Source organism: Carcharodon carcharias, chromosome 16, assembly GCF_017639515.1.
Source record: "Carcharodon carcharias isolate sCarCar2 chromosome 16, sCarCar2.pri, whole genome shotgun sequence".
Taxonomy (NCBI): Eukaryota; Metazoa; Chordata; class Chondrichthyes; order Lamniformes; family Lamnidae; genus Carcharodon; species Carcharodon carcharias.
In genome coordinates this window covers 33606898-33625795 of record NC_054482.1, presented here as the reverse complement: position 1 = coordinate 33625795, position 18898 = coordinate 33606898, and the positions used below count along the sequence as shown (strand labels likewise).

Below are 18898 nucleotides of genomic sequence, written 5' to 3'. Positions count from 1 at the left end.
ATATTGGTTCTATTGTGATTTAATGGAATATGTCTTTGCTATGAGGATACCTTCCAAACTCACAACTGCTAAAGGACAGCAGATACGTGGGAACACCATCACCTGCAAGTCCCCCTCCAAGCCACTCACCATCCTGACTTGGAAATATATCGCTGTTCCTTCACAGTCGCTGGAACTGGTCAAGATCCTGGAACCTCTTCCCTAACACCATGTGGGTGTACCTACTCCACAGAGACTGCAGCAGTTCGAGAAGGCAGCTCACCACCACCTTCTCAAGGGCAATTAGGGGTGGGCAACAAAAGTGATGCCCACATCCCACGAAAGAGTTTTTAAAAATCATGGCAGCTTGAGTTCTGGTATTTTCAGCATCAAAATATGCTTCCTGCCTTGAATTACTATAATTATTGCATCATTTTCCTGGCCTCAAAAGAGGTTAATTTTGTTCCAAGGGCTGAAGAGTTTTTTTTTTCTTTTGCAGTCGGAAAGCAAAGACCATGCGGGTGTTGGTGATACAATGTATGAAGTGGTGTCTCTGCAGAAGCAGTCTGAGAGAGATGGAACTGCTCCTGCTGCAACTGGCTTTATGCTGTACCATGGGAGGCAGGCCAGCGTAACTCTTTCCCCTCAGGATGATAAGGAAGAAGAAGGTATGTAACAAGGTTTAACAGAATACACTGTTCTTGAATAGAGCTGTGGGTAAAAACAGCATTGTTATACAAGACTTTGAACGTATGCATGTTTGCCATGTATACTTTCATGTGGCTGCCTCCAGAGACTATTGAAAGGAAAGACCCATGCCCTCTTACCCAGAATAAAACTAGCTGAAAAAAAAATCTGAATAGTTTCATTCTGGACATCATCATTTACTGAGAGTAGTGTTGTCCAATATTTTAGCCATTAGTCATGTGGATAATTCCTTTTCTAATCAGTAAATATAAAAATAAGTAATAGACGCTATTGATGCTTGTATGATCTCAATACTTGTATTAGCATGGTATGTGCATGCAAACTTTCACCTTTTTATGCGTTTGTTGGTAAATTGGTGAGATGAAAAGTGGAGCAGTTTTTTTTTGGCTGTTGGGTGCTTTACATCCTTGGTTACTGACTTGTTTCAAATGTTTGTTAAGTAAATATACATGTGTGATGTGCACAGCCTGCATTGTGTGTCAGGCAGTTTCTACTGAAATTGCAAGTGGCTAAAATGCTGCCACCCTAGCCACACCTGTGACTAGTCAGCAATTTCTATTGGATGATAATTTAAAGTTAATGGACATATTCCTTCTCTCACTGGTTAAGCTGTAGGCAAGCGTGACCAAATGTTTGGCAATCCAAACATTTCCATAAATAAGTGCATAAAAATGCACCAAAACACATTTGCACTTGTTTATGATAACTAACTAGTATGACCAAATATATTTGATTACTACATTTGCTTGTATATCGGGTTAAACAATGACTTTGGCTCAATATGGTCAAAGTAGGATGTGTGTGCTGACCACCATTGGTACAAATTCACAGTGCCTCTTTCCCAGCTTTTTCTGTAGCCCTGTTGATTCTAGGGGAACAGTGTGAAGTGCTGCTTGTCTGAATAGGTGATACATTAATATATATTTATGTTGTGTAAAAGCAAAATACTGCGGATGCTGGAAATCTGGAACAAAAACAAAAATAGCTGGAAAAGCTCAGCAGGTCTGACAGCATCTATGGAGAGGAAGACAGAGTTAACGTTTCCAGTCTGTATGACTCTTCATCAGAACTTTTTATATTTTTTTCTTTTCCCACCTATTTCTATTATTTTAAAAATTTATTTCCGTCTATTGTTTTATCTCCACCTTTTAGCCTATTTCGATCCCCTCGCCCTACCCCACCCCTACTGGGGTCATCTGTACCTTGCTCATCCTGCTTTCTACCCTTAATGTCACTATTGGCACATCCTTTAGCTAATATCACCACCGTCAGCACCCCTTTGACCTTTTGTTTATGACATCTTTGGCAATCTCTCCTTTGCCTGCACCTATCACTGGCCCTCTGTCCAGCTCCATCTGTCCCAACCCCCTTAAACAGCTTGTATTTCACCTCATTTGTATTTCTCTTTAGTTCTGATGAAGAGTCATACGAACTCGAAATGTTAACTCTGTCTTCCTCTCTGCAGATGCTGTCGGACCTGCTGAGTTTTTCCAGCAATTATTGTTTTTATTTATCTTGTGTGCTTGATGATTCTAAAAAACGTATGGATGAAATATATATTTCCGCTATTCTTGATCTTTCACATGTATGGTGATCTTAACATGAATGTTCAGAGAATCGTATAGCAAAAGAGGAGGCAGTTTAGCCCTTTGCCGCAGAACCATTTAAAGACCTGGTGCCCAAGATGTAATTAAGTTAAGATGATGTATTTTGATTAGTCTAATTGTTCAGCTTTGTCAATAACCTCATCACACGAGTAAACAATTTAATGTGAACGTGCGCACCCGAATCTTTTTCTTTCTCCACACCTGCTAAGGAGCGCCCTTTGATTGTTTGCAGTGTTGTGAACTCTACTTTGTGTCTAACTGATTTGCCATTTGCCAAACCCACGGGCTGCCTTGTCTAACTTGATGGTCAGCACATGACAATTTTATTTGATTTCTCTCTTGCTTTTATCTTTCGGGCTTGATTTCTGTTGTTTAGTTTGTTCGCAAACCATTTGAATTTTTTTAAATTCATTCATGGGATGTGGGCATCACTGGCTAGGCAAGCATTTATTGCCTTGTTCAGAGGGCATTTAAGAGTCAACCAGAGTCACCAGACCAGGTAAGGGCATTAGTGAACCAGATGGATTTTTACAACAATCGACAACGCTTTCATTTTTTTAATTCCAGATTTTTATTGAATTCAGATCCCATCATCTACCATGGCAGGATTCGAACCTCTGTCCCCAGACCGTTACCCTGGGTCTCTGGATTGCTAGTCCAGCAACAATACCACTATGCCATTGCCTCCCCCTGAATTGGCCAACTCATCCCTGACTTTTAATAGTGTGACCTGCCTACAATAAGAGGCACCAAATGGAGTTGCTTTGGGATTTGGCGGAAGTAACTGGTTCATCTTAATTTAGCATAAGACAGGTGACTGCTAAATCCATCACAATTTGTAAGAAACACTGGGGGCTTAGCCTGTCACACAAACCAGTGCACGAATTGTGATGTGACTGACTTATACTGTACCGTTATGTGCACCATTCCGTTACTTAGTGAGACTTTTGCAATTTGCCAGAACAGTTGAGTAGCTAATTATTGTAGCACTGCGCACCACCACCCCCCACCCCGTTAAATTCAGTGACGATTGAATTTGTGGAATTAACATAATTGTAATCATCACAGTCATTCAGACCATTACAGAGTGGTGCCAGAGGGCTTGGCATCAACAAAGTGTTCAATTGCTCAGCATGTTTTCAGAGGGTAGGACTTCCTCTTGACAAAGTTCAAACCATAATGATGTGTTTTGACAGGCAGGTAGGTTCTGATTTCCTCCGACTGATATTTTTACATTAGTAATTTTTGACTTTGTATGCTAAGCTTGGATTGCAGCTGGTAAAGAAACATAGGTTCATTCGCAGTTCAGGTGACAGCTCTATGCATTCAGGTTCCTTAACACTAATTTATACTTTCTCAGTTTCAACTCATTGTGTGGTGAGGCTTAATTCGATCATTCTTTCAATGCACACATGTGGCTTATCCCCACATTATATGATTGGAACTATTGCTCCTAAGCATGTTCCTGATATTCCCTCCCATTACCTTGGATGGATATCAAATATTGGCTGCGCAGCTCCTGATCCAATGCGTTACTCATTGTGGCATATTCCACTTCTCTTTCCAACAAATTATGGTGTGTATTCACCACTGAAGGATTGGGGAGTAACATTGGTCTAACTTCATCAGCAGTATGGCCAGCGCAGCAGATCCTGGATCTATATTACAAACCATTCCAATCTGTGCGAAACTGGGTAAATGTACTTGTTCCTAATTGCCAAAGTAATCAAAAATGAAAGTAGACACAGAGTTGCCTTGCATTACTTCATATTTGACAGTATCTGTGATAATCACATGATTCAGCTTTGAGGATTACAAGTAGTTCTTGGTATTACTAACAACTTGAAGGCTGTAAGCAGGTACAAAAAGCAATCCAAAAGACAATGGAATATTGGCCTTTATCTCAGGGTGAAATGCAAGGGGAAAAAAATTGTGGTTAGTTCTATAGAACCTTGGTCAGACTATATCTGGAGTGCAATGTTCTGTTTTGGCTTTCTCACCTCAGAATATACTGAATTGGTTTTGGAGCAGGCACAATGCAGATTCACCAGAGTTTAAGGGGTTCAATTTTGAGGACAGATTACTTAAACTTGGCTTGTATTCCCTTGAGTTTAGGGCGATATGACCTAGGAGATTAAAACGATAATAGGATTTGATAGGGTCCAAAAGCTGTTTTCTCTGATGCAGGAATCCAGAATGAGGACCAGAGCCAAGCCATTCAGGGGTGAAATCAGGAGGCACTTTTTCACACACACTTACTAATGAATCTGGAACTCTCCAGCCCAACCCAATTGGATTTGGATGGTGGGGTCAGTCAAGTTTTGAAAACTGACATGGATGAATCTTTTTATTAGCTATGTATATCAATGGATATGGAGCAAAGACTGGTAAATGGCATTGAGGATCCTGTTCCTATAGGAATAGAGTCGAATTGTAAGTCCAAGGTTAACTTTACAATTTGTACTTGCCCTATTATGAGCAGTGTCCAGTATTTGGGCCAAAGCCTGTGATATGAGCATAAACTATACAACCTCTGCCTTTGCAGTAGGTTGGTTGTGGTAATGTCCTACCTTCCTGCAGGATGTTTGGGGATGTCTGTAGTTTGTCACTGTCATCTCCCATCTAGCTTGAATAACTTTCTGTACAGAAGTTATTTCTGTGTATGGTTACATTTGCTACCTTCAGCTGGTGTCATGTAGTTTATAAGCTATACTTTAAATTTTCCAAACCTCCCAACTTCCACTCTCAATAGTTTCATGTTTTTTGAGTCTTTTAAAGAATAAAATCTTTATTACCTTTCGAGGATTATTGATACTATTTGAGAAGGGAACATGGGCGTTCTCCTGGTTTCTTGATCGTTATTTATTCTTCAACCGGTATCACTGAAACAGATTATCAAGTCTTTGTCACATTGGTATTGTGGGCCCTCACTGTGCTAAAATTGGCTGCTGAATTTCCTTATAACAGTGACTACTTTTCTAAAGTGCATCATTGGCTGCAAATTTCTTGGGGTGTCTTGAGATTGTAAAAGGCGTTCTAGAAATATAAGATCCTTCCTTCCTAAACCTTTTCAAAATCTTTTCAGTTGCTGTGGGCACCTTAGTTATTTCAAAATATCACCAAGGAAAAGCCGTTTGAACAGACACATCCATTATTGACCAAGACCAATTTCCTCATGCAGATCATTCTTTAAAATGTCTTTCAGCTAGACAGGCATATTTAAGAAAGTAATATTGTTTAATTTTAATCGGTTTGACATTTCTATTTGCTATTCTGCACTTGAATCACAATGACAGAGACAATCTTCCTTATCTTGGGGCTTCTCGAGGTTCTTTCTAGCCTGTTATTTTTAACGCGTTAATTAAATAGTCATTCTGGTATGAGGCAGTAGTTGGAATCATCCGGTGTTATGATGAGACCTCAGTGCAACAAGGATATCCCAGCATACAAGGATTTCATTGTGCATGCTCTTGTCCCCTGTTCAATTATGCATTGCCTTCGGTTTATCTTGATTAAAATCTGTCTGCCATTCCTTCGCCCATCTGTTGAATTAGTCCACATGTTTTTGAATGCTGATTTAGATTCCTTACCTGGCCAGATTACTTGGTATCATCAGCTCATTATAAAAAAAAAGCATTCCCCTGTGGAATTGTGCTGTATCCTATTCCCTGGGCAGAGCTATTTTTATCTAACATCATGAATCAGCATCGGAATATCTCAATGTAAATAGCTCAACAAGCGGACCTTGCTGGTCAATGTCCTCTTGTTGAGCTATTTACATTAATTTGGAGAAGTGAAGAAAACCCAAGCATTTGGGTGGCAGCCATTTCTAAGGGTGTGACAGGGAAAGCTAATGACAAGTTTAAGGTTAGGTACTGAATCATATATAGTATTAAATGGGTCAGGTAGGTTAAAACCAGAATATTCCTTGAAGGCAAGCCAAGTTAACAGGACAAGAGGAAATAAATTAATAAGTAAATTGAAAAGTTTCTTCATGCGCGCAAATACGTGCTTGGAATAGTCACAAAAGGAGTGGAATCAGGTATACTAGAGCAGTTCCATAGGTATTTGGAAGATGGGTTGATTGAAATAGAGTTACAGAGGAGTGAAATTCAATATTTTTTTTTCTTAGCCTTTTAAGTGTTTTTATAAAGTCTAAGGATTTTGTATGCCCCTCTGATTTTTTGGTTTCTCAAAGGGGTCTAAACCATGCTGAAAATTAAACAATACAATGGCCTTCCTTAGCCGTACCACATTCTGCGACTTCTTAAAAGTTACAACCTGCTGCCTTACTCGTTGTGAGGATCAAATTCATTCTGTTCAGAGATTCCTTGCTAGTGTTGGTCTTGTGATTGCAAAAAGCCTTATTCTTAATCTCGAGAGCATAGTTGTTCGGCAAAGCAATTTACAAACGATTGTAATTTTTCTTGCCATTACTCATCCTCCTTGAAATGCAGTGCACAATCAGTTACATGGAAATTCAAGCAGCAAGAACACGCTGCCTCTGCTGCAGGCTGGAGCGGTTGGAATGTAATCAGTATGCTGTAACCACTGGTGTATAACTACAGCTTCACCTGCAATTCTTCAAAAAGGCAATTGTGTTCAAAACTAGTTTTTCCCACTCTCCACAGCCTTGCACCCTATTCCCCTGCTAATTTGCAGTGCTGTCTTCTCATTATTGTTGATGGGGCAGTTGAATTTTCTTCCTGCAAACCAAGAGCATTGAGAATTCCAGTGACATCAGGCAACACATCTCCAAGTACTATTGTAATCCAGTTTGCTGAAACTTCAACTCCAACCTTTTCTTTAGATATCAACTTTCTTTTAAGGGCTCCACGTGTTCAAGGAGGTTATTTCAATGTTCTTCAGGGCGGCTTCTCACCTTGCACCCACCCTAAATATTGAAGTCATCCGAACACCTCCCTCATCCTAACTCGCACCAACTCCCGTCGCCTCTGTGTTCGCTGACCTACATTAAGGCTCCTGGTCTGGCAGCACCTAATTTAAAAATTCTCTTTGTGTTTAAACCCCTTTATAGCCTTTCCTCTTCCTGTTATCTCCTCTAGACCTCCAACCCTCCCAGATCTCTGCACTCTTCCAATTCTGACCCCCTGCTCTTGTCCGATTTTAATCATTTCACTATTGGTGGTTGTGCCTTCAGCTGCCTAATCTGAAGACGACCCTAAGCTTTGGAATTCCCTCCCTAACCCTCATTGCGTTCATACTCTTTTCTCCTTCAAGATGTTCCTTGAAGCCCACCTTTTTGTGGCTCGTTATCAAATTCTATTTACTTTTCCGTGGAGCACCTTGGGACGTTCTGCTATGTTAAAGCTGCAATAGAAGTCCAACGTTGTTGTTGTTGAAATTGTTATTGTGTTTTCCTTTCAAAGGAAAAAAATACTATCCAAGGTAGAAATTCTCTTTATCTTAAAATATGACGGCCTCTGTTGATTCCCTGCTACGTCCCCAATCTTACAAGTGCAACAGGATTCCCTGCATTTGATCTTTGTCTTTTGTGTTTTACAAAAGTAGCTTTCTCCACCCCCTCTAAATTTTTTCCTTCTCCTCTTCTGAAAACTTTGATTCCTGCTGTTTACAGTCTTGTGGCTTCTAGCAGCATCTTTCAGTTCCTCATGTAAATGGATGCTCTTCATGCATGAACCTAGCCGCAGAATGTCAGGCAACTTGACTGTGTTGGTAGTCCAATTTCAACCTGATCCTGTGGCACGCTATGTAGGCTGTGGTCAGGAGATGGTGATCAGGAAAGGGACTTGAACAAAACTGTCATGCTTAGCTAACAATATCCCAGTAACTATTAACCTCCTACACACAATAAGTTGTGGCAGGAAACTTAGGGCATGCAGAAATGTGATCGAGTGATTCTGTGAGTTACTTATGATTTTGTTGCTGAGGATGCTATATCTTGAAGAGCTGAATTATGTTTTTAGAGTTTTTGTGTCTACCCTATCTGTTGAACTGGAGATGTCAGAAGCCACTCAGAAATAGTGCTGCAGTCTCCAGTCAACTACACTACTGAAACAATTAATGGTTTTATAAGGAAGAGAGAAGTTTGTTTGTTTGAGTTATGGTGCAGCCTGGCCAAACTAGTCAAGTCAGTGAGCTATTCTACAAAAGGGCATTGTATGTCAGAAGTCCAGTCTGAGGTGCACAAAAGCAGCTCCTTGAACTTTAGCAAGTTAACATCTTCCATGAATTGATGAATTCTGAGGAAGTCTCTGTGACCCTGCCCCCAGTGGAAGTGACAGCAGGATAAACCACAGTGACCCAGCCATTGTAGTCCCTTTTACCTTCTACAACTGAACTGAGGATGGGCAAAGTATAGCAGTAGAATTGGTGAAGGCTTGTGCTGCATGTCTGTTGCTGCACTTTTGCTGAAGGTGTTAAATACTGTCTTTTAAAAAAGGTTAGGCAGGTTGGGGGGTGGTAGTGTCGAGTGTTAAAGTTAACACTGTGTGGATTGAGAAATTCTACCAATTACATTGGAAGCTGATAAACGTGAAACCCAGATCCAGTTCTTCTCTCTTGAGCCCATGCTATTTTTTCGCTGGCATTGTTGGAAATGCAGTCTACAGCTCTTCAATGCTCAAAAACCTTTTAAGTTCATTTCAACAGGCATTCAAGTATGCAAGGGAGCTAAAGTGCATGAACTTGACTTTTTTGCCATGCAGTCATCGTGAATTCCAGTGATCACTGGCAGTGACTGAAGTAGCTGGTGCTCATTAACCGCAGCTAATGAATACCCATTGGGGTTTGACGTTCCTTAACCATATTTTCAGCTCAGTCGTGAAGCTACAGGAACAAATGTAAATACTTTGAGGCTCACGTCAACACTGAAGTAAAGAACGTACTTTTTCTTTTGCAGTGGAAGCTTGTGATGGAAAACATGACCCCTGTAATTGATACCATTTTCCATTGGGATCCTGAACATGCTTGCACACATCAGTTTTCCTATACATTTGGGACTGATCCCTGGAGTTCTTGAGCACGTCGTGGAAGGCAGTTTCCAAAGCCTTTGTGCAAAGGCAGTGGACAGGTGGCAACCCCAAGTGATATGGAGCATCCCATCTGTTGACTCTACAAACAGACAAAGTATCCCTATGACGTGCACAGCGCAGGCGATCCATCCCTTCCTGAAAAGCAAATTCTCATCCGTGTGAATTCCTTTTGGATTGCTACTGTTGATGCTGGCACAAGCTGGCAATTTTCTGTGAGGATGGCCTCTGTTTTGTCGTGCAATGTTGGAAGTCTTGGGTTTACTTATTTCCTTGTGACTGGAAGAAAGGAAAGCACATCACTGACTGGAGTTGGCACAATGCAAACTTGCTGATGAGGACTATTGCACTGAAGGTGGACACAATGAACTGCACGAGGTTCTGTCAGTCTATAGCAGCACCTTTGCATTACTATCATATGTCCTTGTGTCATGGAAATGTATGTCATACCTTTAGTGTTCATCTTCTTATCCAGGTGAAAAGTGGGGAAGCAGAAACACAGAAGCATCATTGTATTAAAAATAAATTTATTATTTAGCAAGTTAACGAGTGATTCATTTATAATATTAAAAGTTCTCAGTGGTTCAATGATTTAATTTTGCACAGGCCAATATAATTTTTGTATTTTACACAAAGCTAACAGTGAAAACTATATAATTCCAAATCTCATTATCAGCTTGTAGTTCAGCAGAGAGAAGCAACTTTTAAAACCCTGAAATGATCATTTTTAAACCCAACAAACATAGTCAAAATTGGCCTGAATTTTGCAAATGTGAACACAGAAATGGGCCAATTGGAAATGGAAAATCCTACCCAAAATTTTCATCAAGTAAATGTATCAAGATATACAGCAAAGAAAATACAAAATTGACAGGCAATGAAAGGCCAGCTGACTCATGAAGGCTGCCAGCCCATGATAGCCAGATCATCGTGACAAAATACTTCTTCCGCCTCCCCCCCCTTCTCCCTCACTGTCCCCCTCCTCCCTCACATCCCACTTCTTCAATACGGTACCTCTGCTCCTCCACTCTTGTCATCCCCTCCCCTCACACCCCCTCACTCTGGGAAACCCCACAGCCAAAGAGAGATGTGAAGGGCTGAACCCATTAGGTAAGTGCCTTTGCAGCACTGCTTGTGGGCCAGGAGGAGCATCTCCATCCAGCATCTCAAGTTAATCTTTAAACTGCACTGCCATCTTTTATACTCCCTCCTCCCGTGCGTGTGTATGATTTGTCCATTTGACCCCCCCACCCCTGTGCCAGCTGCCTCAATGACCATCTCCCATTCTCAATGACTGAGTGCTGTCTGTAGCTTGGAGTTGCAAGCCTTGCGATCTGGCAACCTAAATTCTGGCTGGCTGTAACTAGTGGATTAAAAAAAAATTGTGTTTGTCAGCTGTCAAATCCCACTCCTGGTACCTCCCCACCTCCCTATTATTATCAGGGTCATTGTTGATTGAATCTTTGACATTGAGCTCTAACATTGACTGCTGCGGGAAGCTGGAGAAAGATAGATGAAAAACAGATGCACCCAAAAAGACAATTAAGAAAAGGACAGGTGAGACTAGAGTTAGAAGCCATAGACAAATAACATTTAGACATTTTCCTTCCATTAATAAGACAAATGTGGCCCAGTATAAGCATGAGATTGGTCGATAATGCAGCTTTGAAAATTTGAATAAAACTGAACCAAGGCAACACTAAAAGTTGTTGTGTTAAGTTGGAAAGCTGAGATGAAAGCTGATCAGGATAGTGATTTTCACTGGAAGATGAATTGGTTAACAACTGATTTCCTCGCATATTAATGTTAAAAATGGTATTTCCATTGATTTCTTACCAAAAGTCAGTCTTGGACATTTACATTGTATTACATAAGACATACGGCGCAGAAACAGGTCATTCAGCCCAACCAGTCCATGTCGGTGTTTATGCTGCACTTGAGATTCCTCCCCTCCTTCCTTATCTAAACCTATCATCGTAACCCTCTATTCCTTTCTCCCTCATATGCTTGTCAAGCTTTCCCCTAAATACATCTATATTATTCAACCACTCCCTATGGTCACGAGTTCCACATTCTCCCCACTCTCTGAGTAAAGAAGTTTTTTTCTGAATTCTCTTTTGCATTTCTTGACAACTGTCTTATATTGATGGCCTCTAGTTCTGCTCTTCCCCACAAGAAAAAACATTCTCTCTGTATCCACTTGATCAAAACCTTTCATCAGCCTCCTTTTTTCAAAATCAAAAAAGACCCAATCTATCAATACTTTCCTGCTATGTATACCCATGCATTTCTGGGATCATCCTTGTAAATCTTCTCTGCGCCCTCTCAAGTCTCTCTCTATCCTTTTGTTGACTCGTATTGTGGTCTAACGAGGTTTAGCATAATTCCCTACTTTGCAACCTGTCCCTCTAGAAATAGAAAAAAACACTTCATGGTGCAACTTTTAATGATTGGTGTATGTACTCAGAAATCCCCTTGCTCCTCTACCCCACCTAGACTTGCACCTTCCAAATAGTAAGTGACCTCCCTATTCTTCCTATCAAAATGGACTACGACACATTTATCTGGACTGAACTTGATTCACCAATTATTTGCCCATTCTGCAAGTTTATTAATGTTCTCCTATAATTTGTTGTAATCTTCCTCAGTATTGACTAGCCCAGCACCCCCCCCCCCCATTTGGTGTCACCCTCAAATTTAGCAATTGTATTTTTGATTCCAAAGTCCAAATTGTTAATGTAAATTGTGAACAGCAGTGATCCCAGCACTGATTCTTGTGGAACTCCACTTCCCACCTTCTGCCACTCTGAATAACAACCCTTTACTCCCACTCTCTGCTTTCTTGAAGCCAACCAGCAATCTATGCTGTCACTTGTCCCTGACTCCACATTCTCTGACCTTATTTATTAGTCTATTCTGGGGCACCCAATCAAAGGTCTTTTGAAAATCCAGATAAATTACATCTTCTGCATTACCAGTGTCTACTTTCTCTGTTACCTCCTATAAGAAAGTTCAATAAGGTTGTTGAATTTCCCTTTTGAAATATTACTCTGTTCGCCCTGATTTTCTCTGAATTTACTCAGGCTTTTGAGTCTATTTTTTACCCATTGACTTTCTCCCCTTTTTTTTGAAAACTCTAAATTTAAAACCTGAGAAAATACACAAAAGGCCTGGCTGTTTGAATTGCTAATAAAAAACGGTGAATGATTTTTCTATAAGTATTATCTGTACTGCCTTTGAATTGAGAAGCCTCCCTTTCATACATTGAAAACAGGTTTTTGCTGCACTTCGTATTCTTTATCATGATTTCTCCACCAATGGCTGAACAAACAAACGTGTACCTTTCGCACCAAGATGAAAGTGAAATACTGCGAATGCTGGAAATCTGAAATAAAAACAGAAAATGCTGGAAAAATTCAGGTCTGGCAGCATCTGGGGAGAGAGAAGCAGCTTTGTTCAGAAACTCTTCTTTAACATCTGCAGGTTGTCTCAAAGCCAGTAAATTACTTTTGTGTTGATATCACACAGCAGTCAATTTTGCATGCAGCAAGGCCTCACAAACAGCAATGAGCTGAATGGCCAGTTCGCTTGCTTTTAGTGATGTTGGCTGTGAATGAATGTTGGTATTTAGAGAGAACTCATCACCTTCAGATAATGCCTTGGAACATATGCCTACCTGAGAGGCCAGAAGGGACTTGGGTTTAATGTTTCATCTCTGAAGATGGCACCTCTGACAGTGCAGCAGTCCCTCAGTACAGGGAGAGTTAGCCTGGCTTATGTGCTGAACCCCGAAATGGGGCATGAATTTAGGACCTTTTGATTCAGGGCCACTAAGTCAACATTTGCTCCAGATTCCCATTGTTCATTCCTCAGCTGTTATTCTGGAGAAAAGAGCTCCATCCAGTCTGTTCAATCTTTCCTGATAGTTATAACCTTTCAGTTACAAGTAAATAATTTATTGTTGCAGAAATAGATACATTGGCCCAGCTTTTGCCGTCAGTGATGAAGAACTGGCGTTTTCTGTTTACCTTAAAGAAAAAAGCTGCCCACAAAGTTTTAGTGGGCTGCAGAATGCAGACTTCCTTTTCTCCAATGGCAGCTTTAATTCAACACCTTCTGTGGGGGATGTGTGGCATTTGTAAACAAGGCATGCAGCATGGAAGCTGATCAACCGCACATGTTGACGAATCCTCACAGATGGCAAAGAAGGATATATAAGTTATATTTAAATCATTATGCCGAGAGCAAAATGAAGATTGGGGCATGAGCCTGGGGTTAAGGGAGAAACTTTAAACCGAAATGCAAAATTCCTTTTAAATGTGCAACTTTAAAATTTTCTTCTGAGGGAATGAGATTCCATACTTGTAAAATTATTTATTCAGGGCCATGGAGATTATTCTATAATTACGACTCACTATTCTGTTAAAACTCAGTTACTCCTGATTGAATATGTTTTTCATTGGCCTTTAGTGCAATAATAGCAGTTTACGTTTATGCCTTAAGAGTGATTTCTGTGCAGATTCCATTGGTGAAGAAGGCAAGAAAACACCCTGTGAAGGAGCATGGTATCTCTGACAGCAACCTCCAGATTTCCGTGTTGAACTGTGCGCGTCAGAAATGTTTTCAGTTTTACAAATAATGCGAGTATTGACAGCTTTGTCGTTATTTCTCCAGGAAATTCTGGCCCATACTGTACAGCACAAATAGGTTGCAACACATGCATATGAATATATATATTATGAAAGTTTAATGACTCCCAGCTCCTTCTAGCAAATCTTTGACACAGCCCTTGTCATTTCTAAACCCATAGTTTAAAGACACCAATCTATTTGCAAATTATTAAACCAGATTCTGTGCCCACATGAACCAATACCTGGACAACATTGAGGCATGGGCTAATAAGTGGCAAGTAATATTCACACAATGCAAGTGTCAGGCAATGACCACTTCCAACAAGAGAATCTAACCATCTTTCCTTGACATTCCACGGCATTACCATTGTTGAATTTCCACTATCAGCATCTTGGGGGTTACCATTTATCAGAAACTGAACTGGACCATCCATATAAATACAGTAACTACAAGAGTAGGTCAGAGGCTGGGAATTCTGCGGCAAGTAATTAATCTCTTGACTCCCCAAAGCCTGTCCATCATCTATAAGGTGCAAGTCAAGAGTGTGATTAAATACTTTTCACTTGCCTGCATGAGTGCATCCCCAACAACACTGAAGAAGCCAGGCACCATCCAAGACAAAGCAGCCCACTTGATTGGTACCCGATCCACCAACCTAAACATTCACTCCCTTCACCACCAGTGCACAGTGGCAGCAGTGTGTACCATCTACAAGATGCACTGCAGGAATTCACCAAGGCTCCTTTGACAGTACCTTCAAAATCCACGCCCTCTACTATCTAGAACATCAAGGGCAGCAGACACATGGGAACACCACAAGCTAGAAGTTCCCCTCCAAGCCACACAACATTCTGACTTGGAACTATATTGCTATTCCTTCATTGTTACTGGGTCAAAATCCTGGAACTCCCTTCCTAACAGCACTGTGGGTGTAACTATGCCACATGGACTGTGGTGGTTCAAGAAGGCGTCTCACCACCACCTTCTCAAGGGCAATTAGAGATGGGCAGCAAATGCTGGCCCAGCCAGCAATGCCCATGCCCTGTGAAAGAAAGGAAAAATTTGAGATCTGCTGGCTTTTACAGGATCCAAGAATCTGGGTTTTCCAACTGACATTTTAAAGCTAATTTGGCAATGGAGGTTTTCATTTCACACCCCTGATGTATTTATCTGACAAAGTGCATGAACTAATTATGTTAATCAGAAGTATTATTCATAAACTGGATCATCTGGAATAGAGTGCTCAAATCTAATTAACCCTTAAAAGAAAGAAGGATTTGCATTTTACAGCACCTCCAGGATGCTCTAAAGTGCTTTTTTACAGCTATTGAGCTTTTAAAAAAAAATGAGCCAGCATGTATTTTGCAAACTCCTCATCCTGCTATCATACCTTAGGGATGGCTCACTGACTTTTGAATGGCATGATCCTTGCTCCAATGATTTCACTGCTGCAACATTCCCTGAAATTGTGTTGCTCCTGCCTACCCCTTTGGGCAAACTGCCATATGTAGCTTTGCCTGATGGAAATTAGCTGATAGCATTGGGCTAGCTCATTAGCCTGCTGTTTCTGTTCCACCTGCCTGCATGCTGCTCCACAGTCTTTCATGTTGGACCAGTTTATTGAACCTCTACCAGTTCGACTTGGCTCACACTTCCCGATTCCCTTCAACAGCTATCTTCAGGGTGACTTTTTGCAATGAACTTGCTATCTTTCCATATGCTTTTTTTATGTTTGGAGTTACTGCCAGGGTGTTCTGCCTGTGGACATTCTGGCACCTGGACATGATTTAAGTTGGGGAAACCCCTGCGCCAGAAGAACACTCACCAAGGCCCACAGCAGTGGCCAGGTTAGTTGTGTCTTGGCTTGGCTTTACTTTCTATCCCAACCTTTACTCACTTTGTTCTGTATGATTCTATACAGTCAGAGGAGACCAATTGGCCCACCATGCCTGTGCCAGCTCTTTATAAAATTAGTCTCACTCTCTTGCTCTTACACCATAGCACTGCATATATTAATTTTCAAGCTCATTCATCATGCGTCAGACTTAGGTCTGAATTTGTACCTCTTGCTTCTTGTAAAATGAATAATCTATATTTATTTTTCCAATGACACATAATTTGTCACAAAATACCATGAGTCCGAGCATTTTTACCATTTATAAATGAAGACCATGCTCACCTTTTGTAGTATTAACAGACTGCAGTTCATACCATGTAAGCCTTTTACTGGCTACTAGATATAAATGTTGTGCTATAGCTATCATAGCATAAAGTCCAAAATGCTTAAATCTGAGAGACCAAAAATCTGTTTATCCTAGCCTTAAATGTATTTAACAATAGAGTAGCCACAGCCCTCCGGGGTAGAGAATTCCAAAGATACACATCCCTTTAAGTGAAGTAATTTAGGGGGAGATGATGGCAATAGTGGTATTGTTGCTGGACCAGTTATCCAGAGACCCAAAGTAATGCTCTGGGGACCTGGATTGGAATCCTGTAGAGCAGATGGTGCAATTTGAATTCAATAAAAATCTGGAATTAAAAGTTTAATGATGACCAAGAAACCGTTGTCGATTGTCCTAAAAACCCAAGTGTCCTTTAGGGAAGGGAACCTGCCGTCCTTACCTGGTCTGGCCTATAAGTGACTCCTGAAATGGCCTAGCAAGCCACTCAGTTGTATCAAAATTATGCAAAGTCTCAAAATAGGAATGAAACCAGACAGACCACCTGCCGTCGACCTAAGCACCGGAAATGACAACAGCAAACTGCTGACCCTGCAAAGTTCTCCTTACTAAAAGCTGGGGGCAAGTGCCAAAAGTGGGAGAGCTGTCTCACAGACTAGTCAAGCAACAGCCTGACATTGTCATCCTCACTGAATCATACCTTACAGACAATGTCGCAGATACCACCATCACCATCCTGGGCATGTCCTCTGTTCCACTGGCAGGACAGACCCAGCAGAGGTAGCGGCACAGTGGTATACAGTCAAGAGGGAATTGCTGTTGGGAGTCCTCAACATCAATCCCGGACCCTATGAAGTCTCATCAGGTCAAACATGGGCAAAGAAACCTCCTGATTACCACATACCGCCCTCCTTCAGCTGATGAATCAGTGCTCCTCCATGTTGAACACCACTTGAGGAAGCACTGAAGGTGGCAAGGGTGCAGATTGTACTGTGGGTGGGGGACTTCAATGTCCATCACCAAGAGTGGCTCGGTAGAACCATAGAACGCTACAGCACAGAAAACAGGTCATTCGACCCTTCTAGTCTGTACCGAAATATTATTCCACTAGTCCCATTGACCTGCACCTAGTCCATAACCCTCCAGACCTCTCCCATCCATGTATCTATCTAATTTATTCTTAAAACTTAAGAGTGAGCCCGCATTTACCACATCAGATGATAGTTTGTTCCACACTCTCACCACTCTCTGAATGAAGAAGTTCCCCCTAATGTTCCTGCTAAACCTTTCCCCTTTCACCCTAAAGCCATGTCCTCTCGTGTTTATTTCTCCTAATCTAAGTGGAAAGAGCCTACTCATGTTTACTCTCTCTATATCCCTCATAATTTTGTAAACTTCTATCATATCTCCCCTCATTCTTCTACGCTCCAAGGAATAAAGTCCTAACCTGTTTAATCTTTCCCTGTAACTCAACTCCTTAAGACCCGGCAACATCCTAGTAAAACTTCTCTGCACCCTCTCAATTTTACTGATATCCTTCCTGTAGTTAGGCGACCAGAACTGCACACAATACTCCAAAGTTGGCCTCACCAATGTCTTATACAACCTCACCATAACATCCCAACTCCTATACTCAATACTTTGATTTATGAAGGCCAGTATGCCAAAAGCTTTCTTTACAACCTTGTCTACCTGTGACGCCACTTTCAGGGAATTATGTATCTGAACTCCCAAATGCCTTTGTTCCTCTGCACTCCTCAGTGCCTTAACATTTACTGTGTATGTCCTACCTTGGTTTGACCTTCCAAAATGTAACACCTCTCACTTTTCCACATTAAATTCCATCTGCCATTTTCTGGCCCATTTTTCCAGTTGGTCCAGATCTCTCTGCAAGCTTTGAAAGCCTTCCTCGCTGTCCACAACACCTCCAATCTTAGTGTCATCAGCCAACTTGCTGATCCAATTCACCACATTATCATCCAAATCATTGATATAGACAACAAACAACAATGGTCCCAGCACAGATCCCTGAGGTACACCACTAGTCACAGACCTCCAGTCTGAGAAGCAATCATCCACTAGCACTCTGTCTTCTCCCACACAGCCAATTTCGAAACCAGTTTACGCCACTGCTGACTGAACTGGCTGAGTCCTAAAGGACATAGTTGCTAGATTGGGTCTGTGGCAGGTGGTGAGGGAACCAGCAAGAGGGAAAAAAATTACTTGACCTTATCCTCGTCAACCTGCCTGCCGCAGATGCATCTCTCCATGACAGTGTCGGCAGGAGTGACCATTGCACAGTCATTGTGGAGACAAAGTTGTGTTGTTTAGCACTACCACTGTGCTAAGTGGGATAGATTTTGAACAGATCTAGCAACTCTAAGACTGTGCATCCATGAGGCGTTGTGAGCCATCAGCAGCAGCAGAATTGTACTCAAACACAATCTGTAAACTCAAGGCCTGGCATTTCTCCCACTGTACCATCAAGCCATGGGATTAACCCAAGTTCCATGAAGAGTGCAGGAGGGCATGCCAGGAGCAGCACCAGGCATACCTAAAAATGAGATGTCAGCCTGGTGAAGCTTTAACATAGGACTACTTGCGTGCCAAACAGCATAAGCAGCAAGTGATAGAGCTAAGAGATCCCACAGCCAATGGATCAGATCTAAGCTCTGCAGTCCTGCCACATCCAGTTGTGAATGGTGGTGGACAATTAAACAACTCACTGGAGGAGGAGGCTCCACCAATATCCCCATCCTCAGTCTTGGAGGAGCCCAGC

At 41.5% G+C, this 18898-nt stretch overlaps 1 protein-coding gene across 5 annotated transcripts in view; it reads left to right on the top strand.

Moving 5' to 3' along the window:
- rabgap1l (RAB GTPase activating protein 1-like) overlaps positions 1-18898 on the top strand; it is a 530937-nt gene that overhangs the window by 156542 nt on the left and 355497 nt on the right. For all 5 annotated transcript variants that reach the window (XM_041207937.1, XM_041207935.1, XM_041207939.1 and 2 more), the window contains one exon: positions 479-647. In XM_041207937.1, the coding sequence (XP_041063871.1) occupies positions 479-647 (169 nt within the window). The remainder of the gene's footprint in view (positions 1-478; positions 648-18898) is intronic.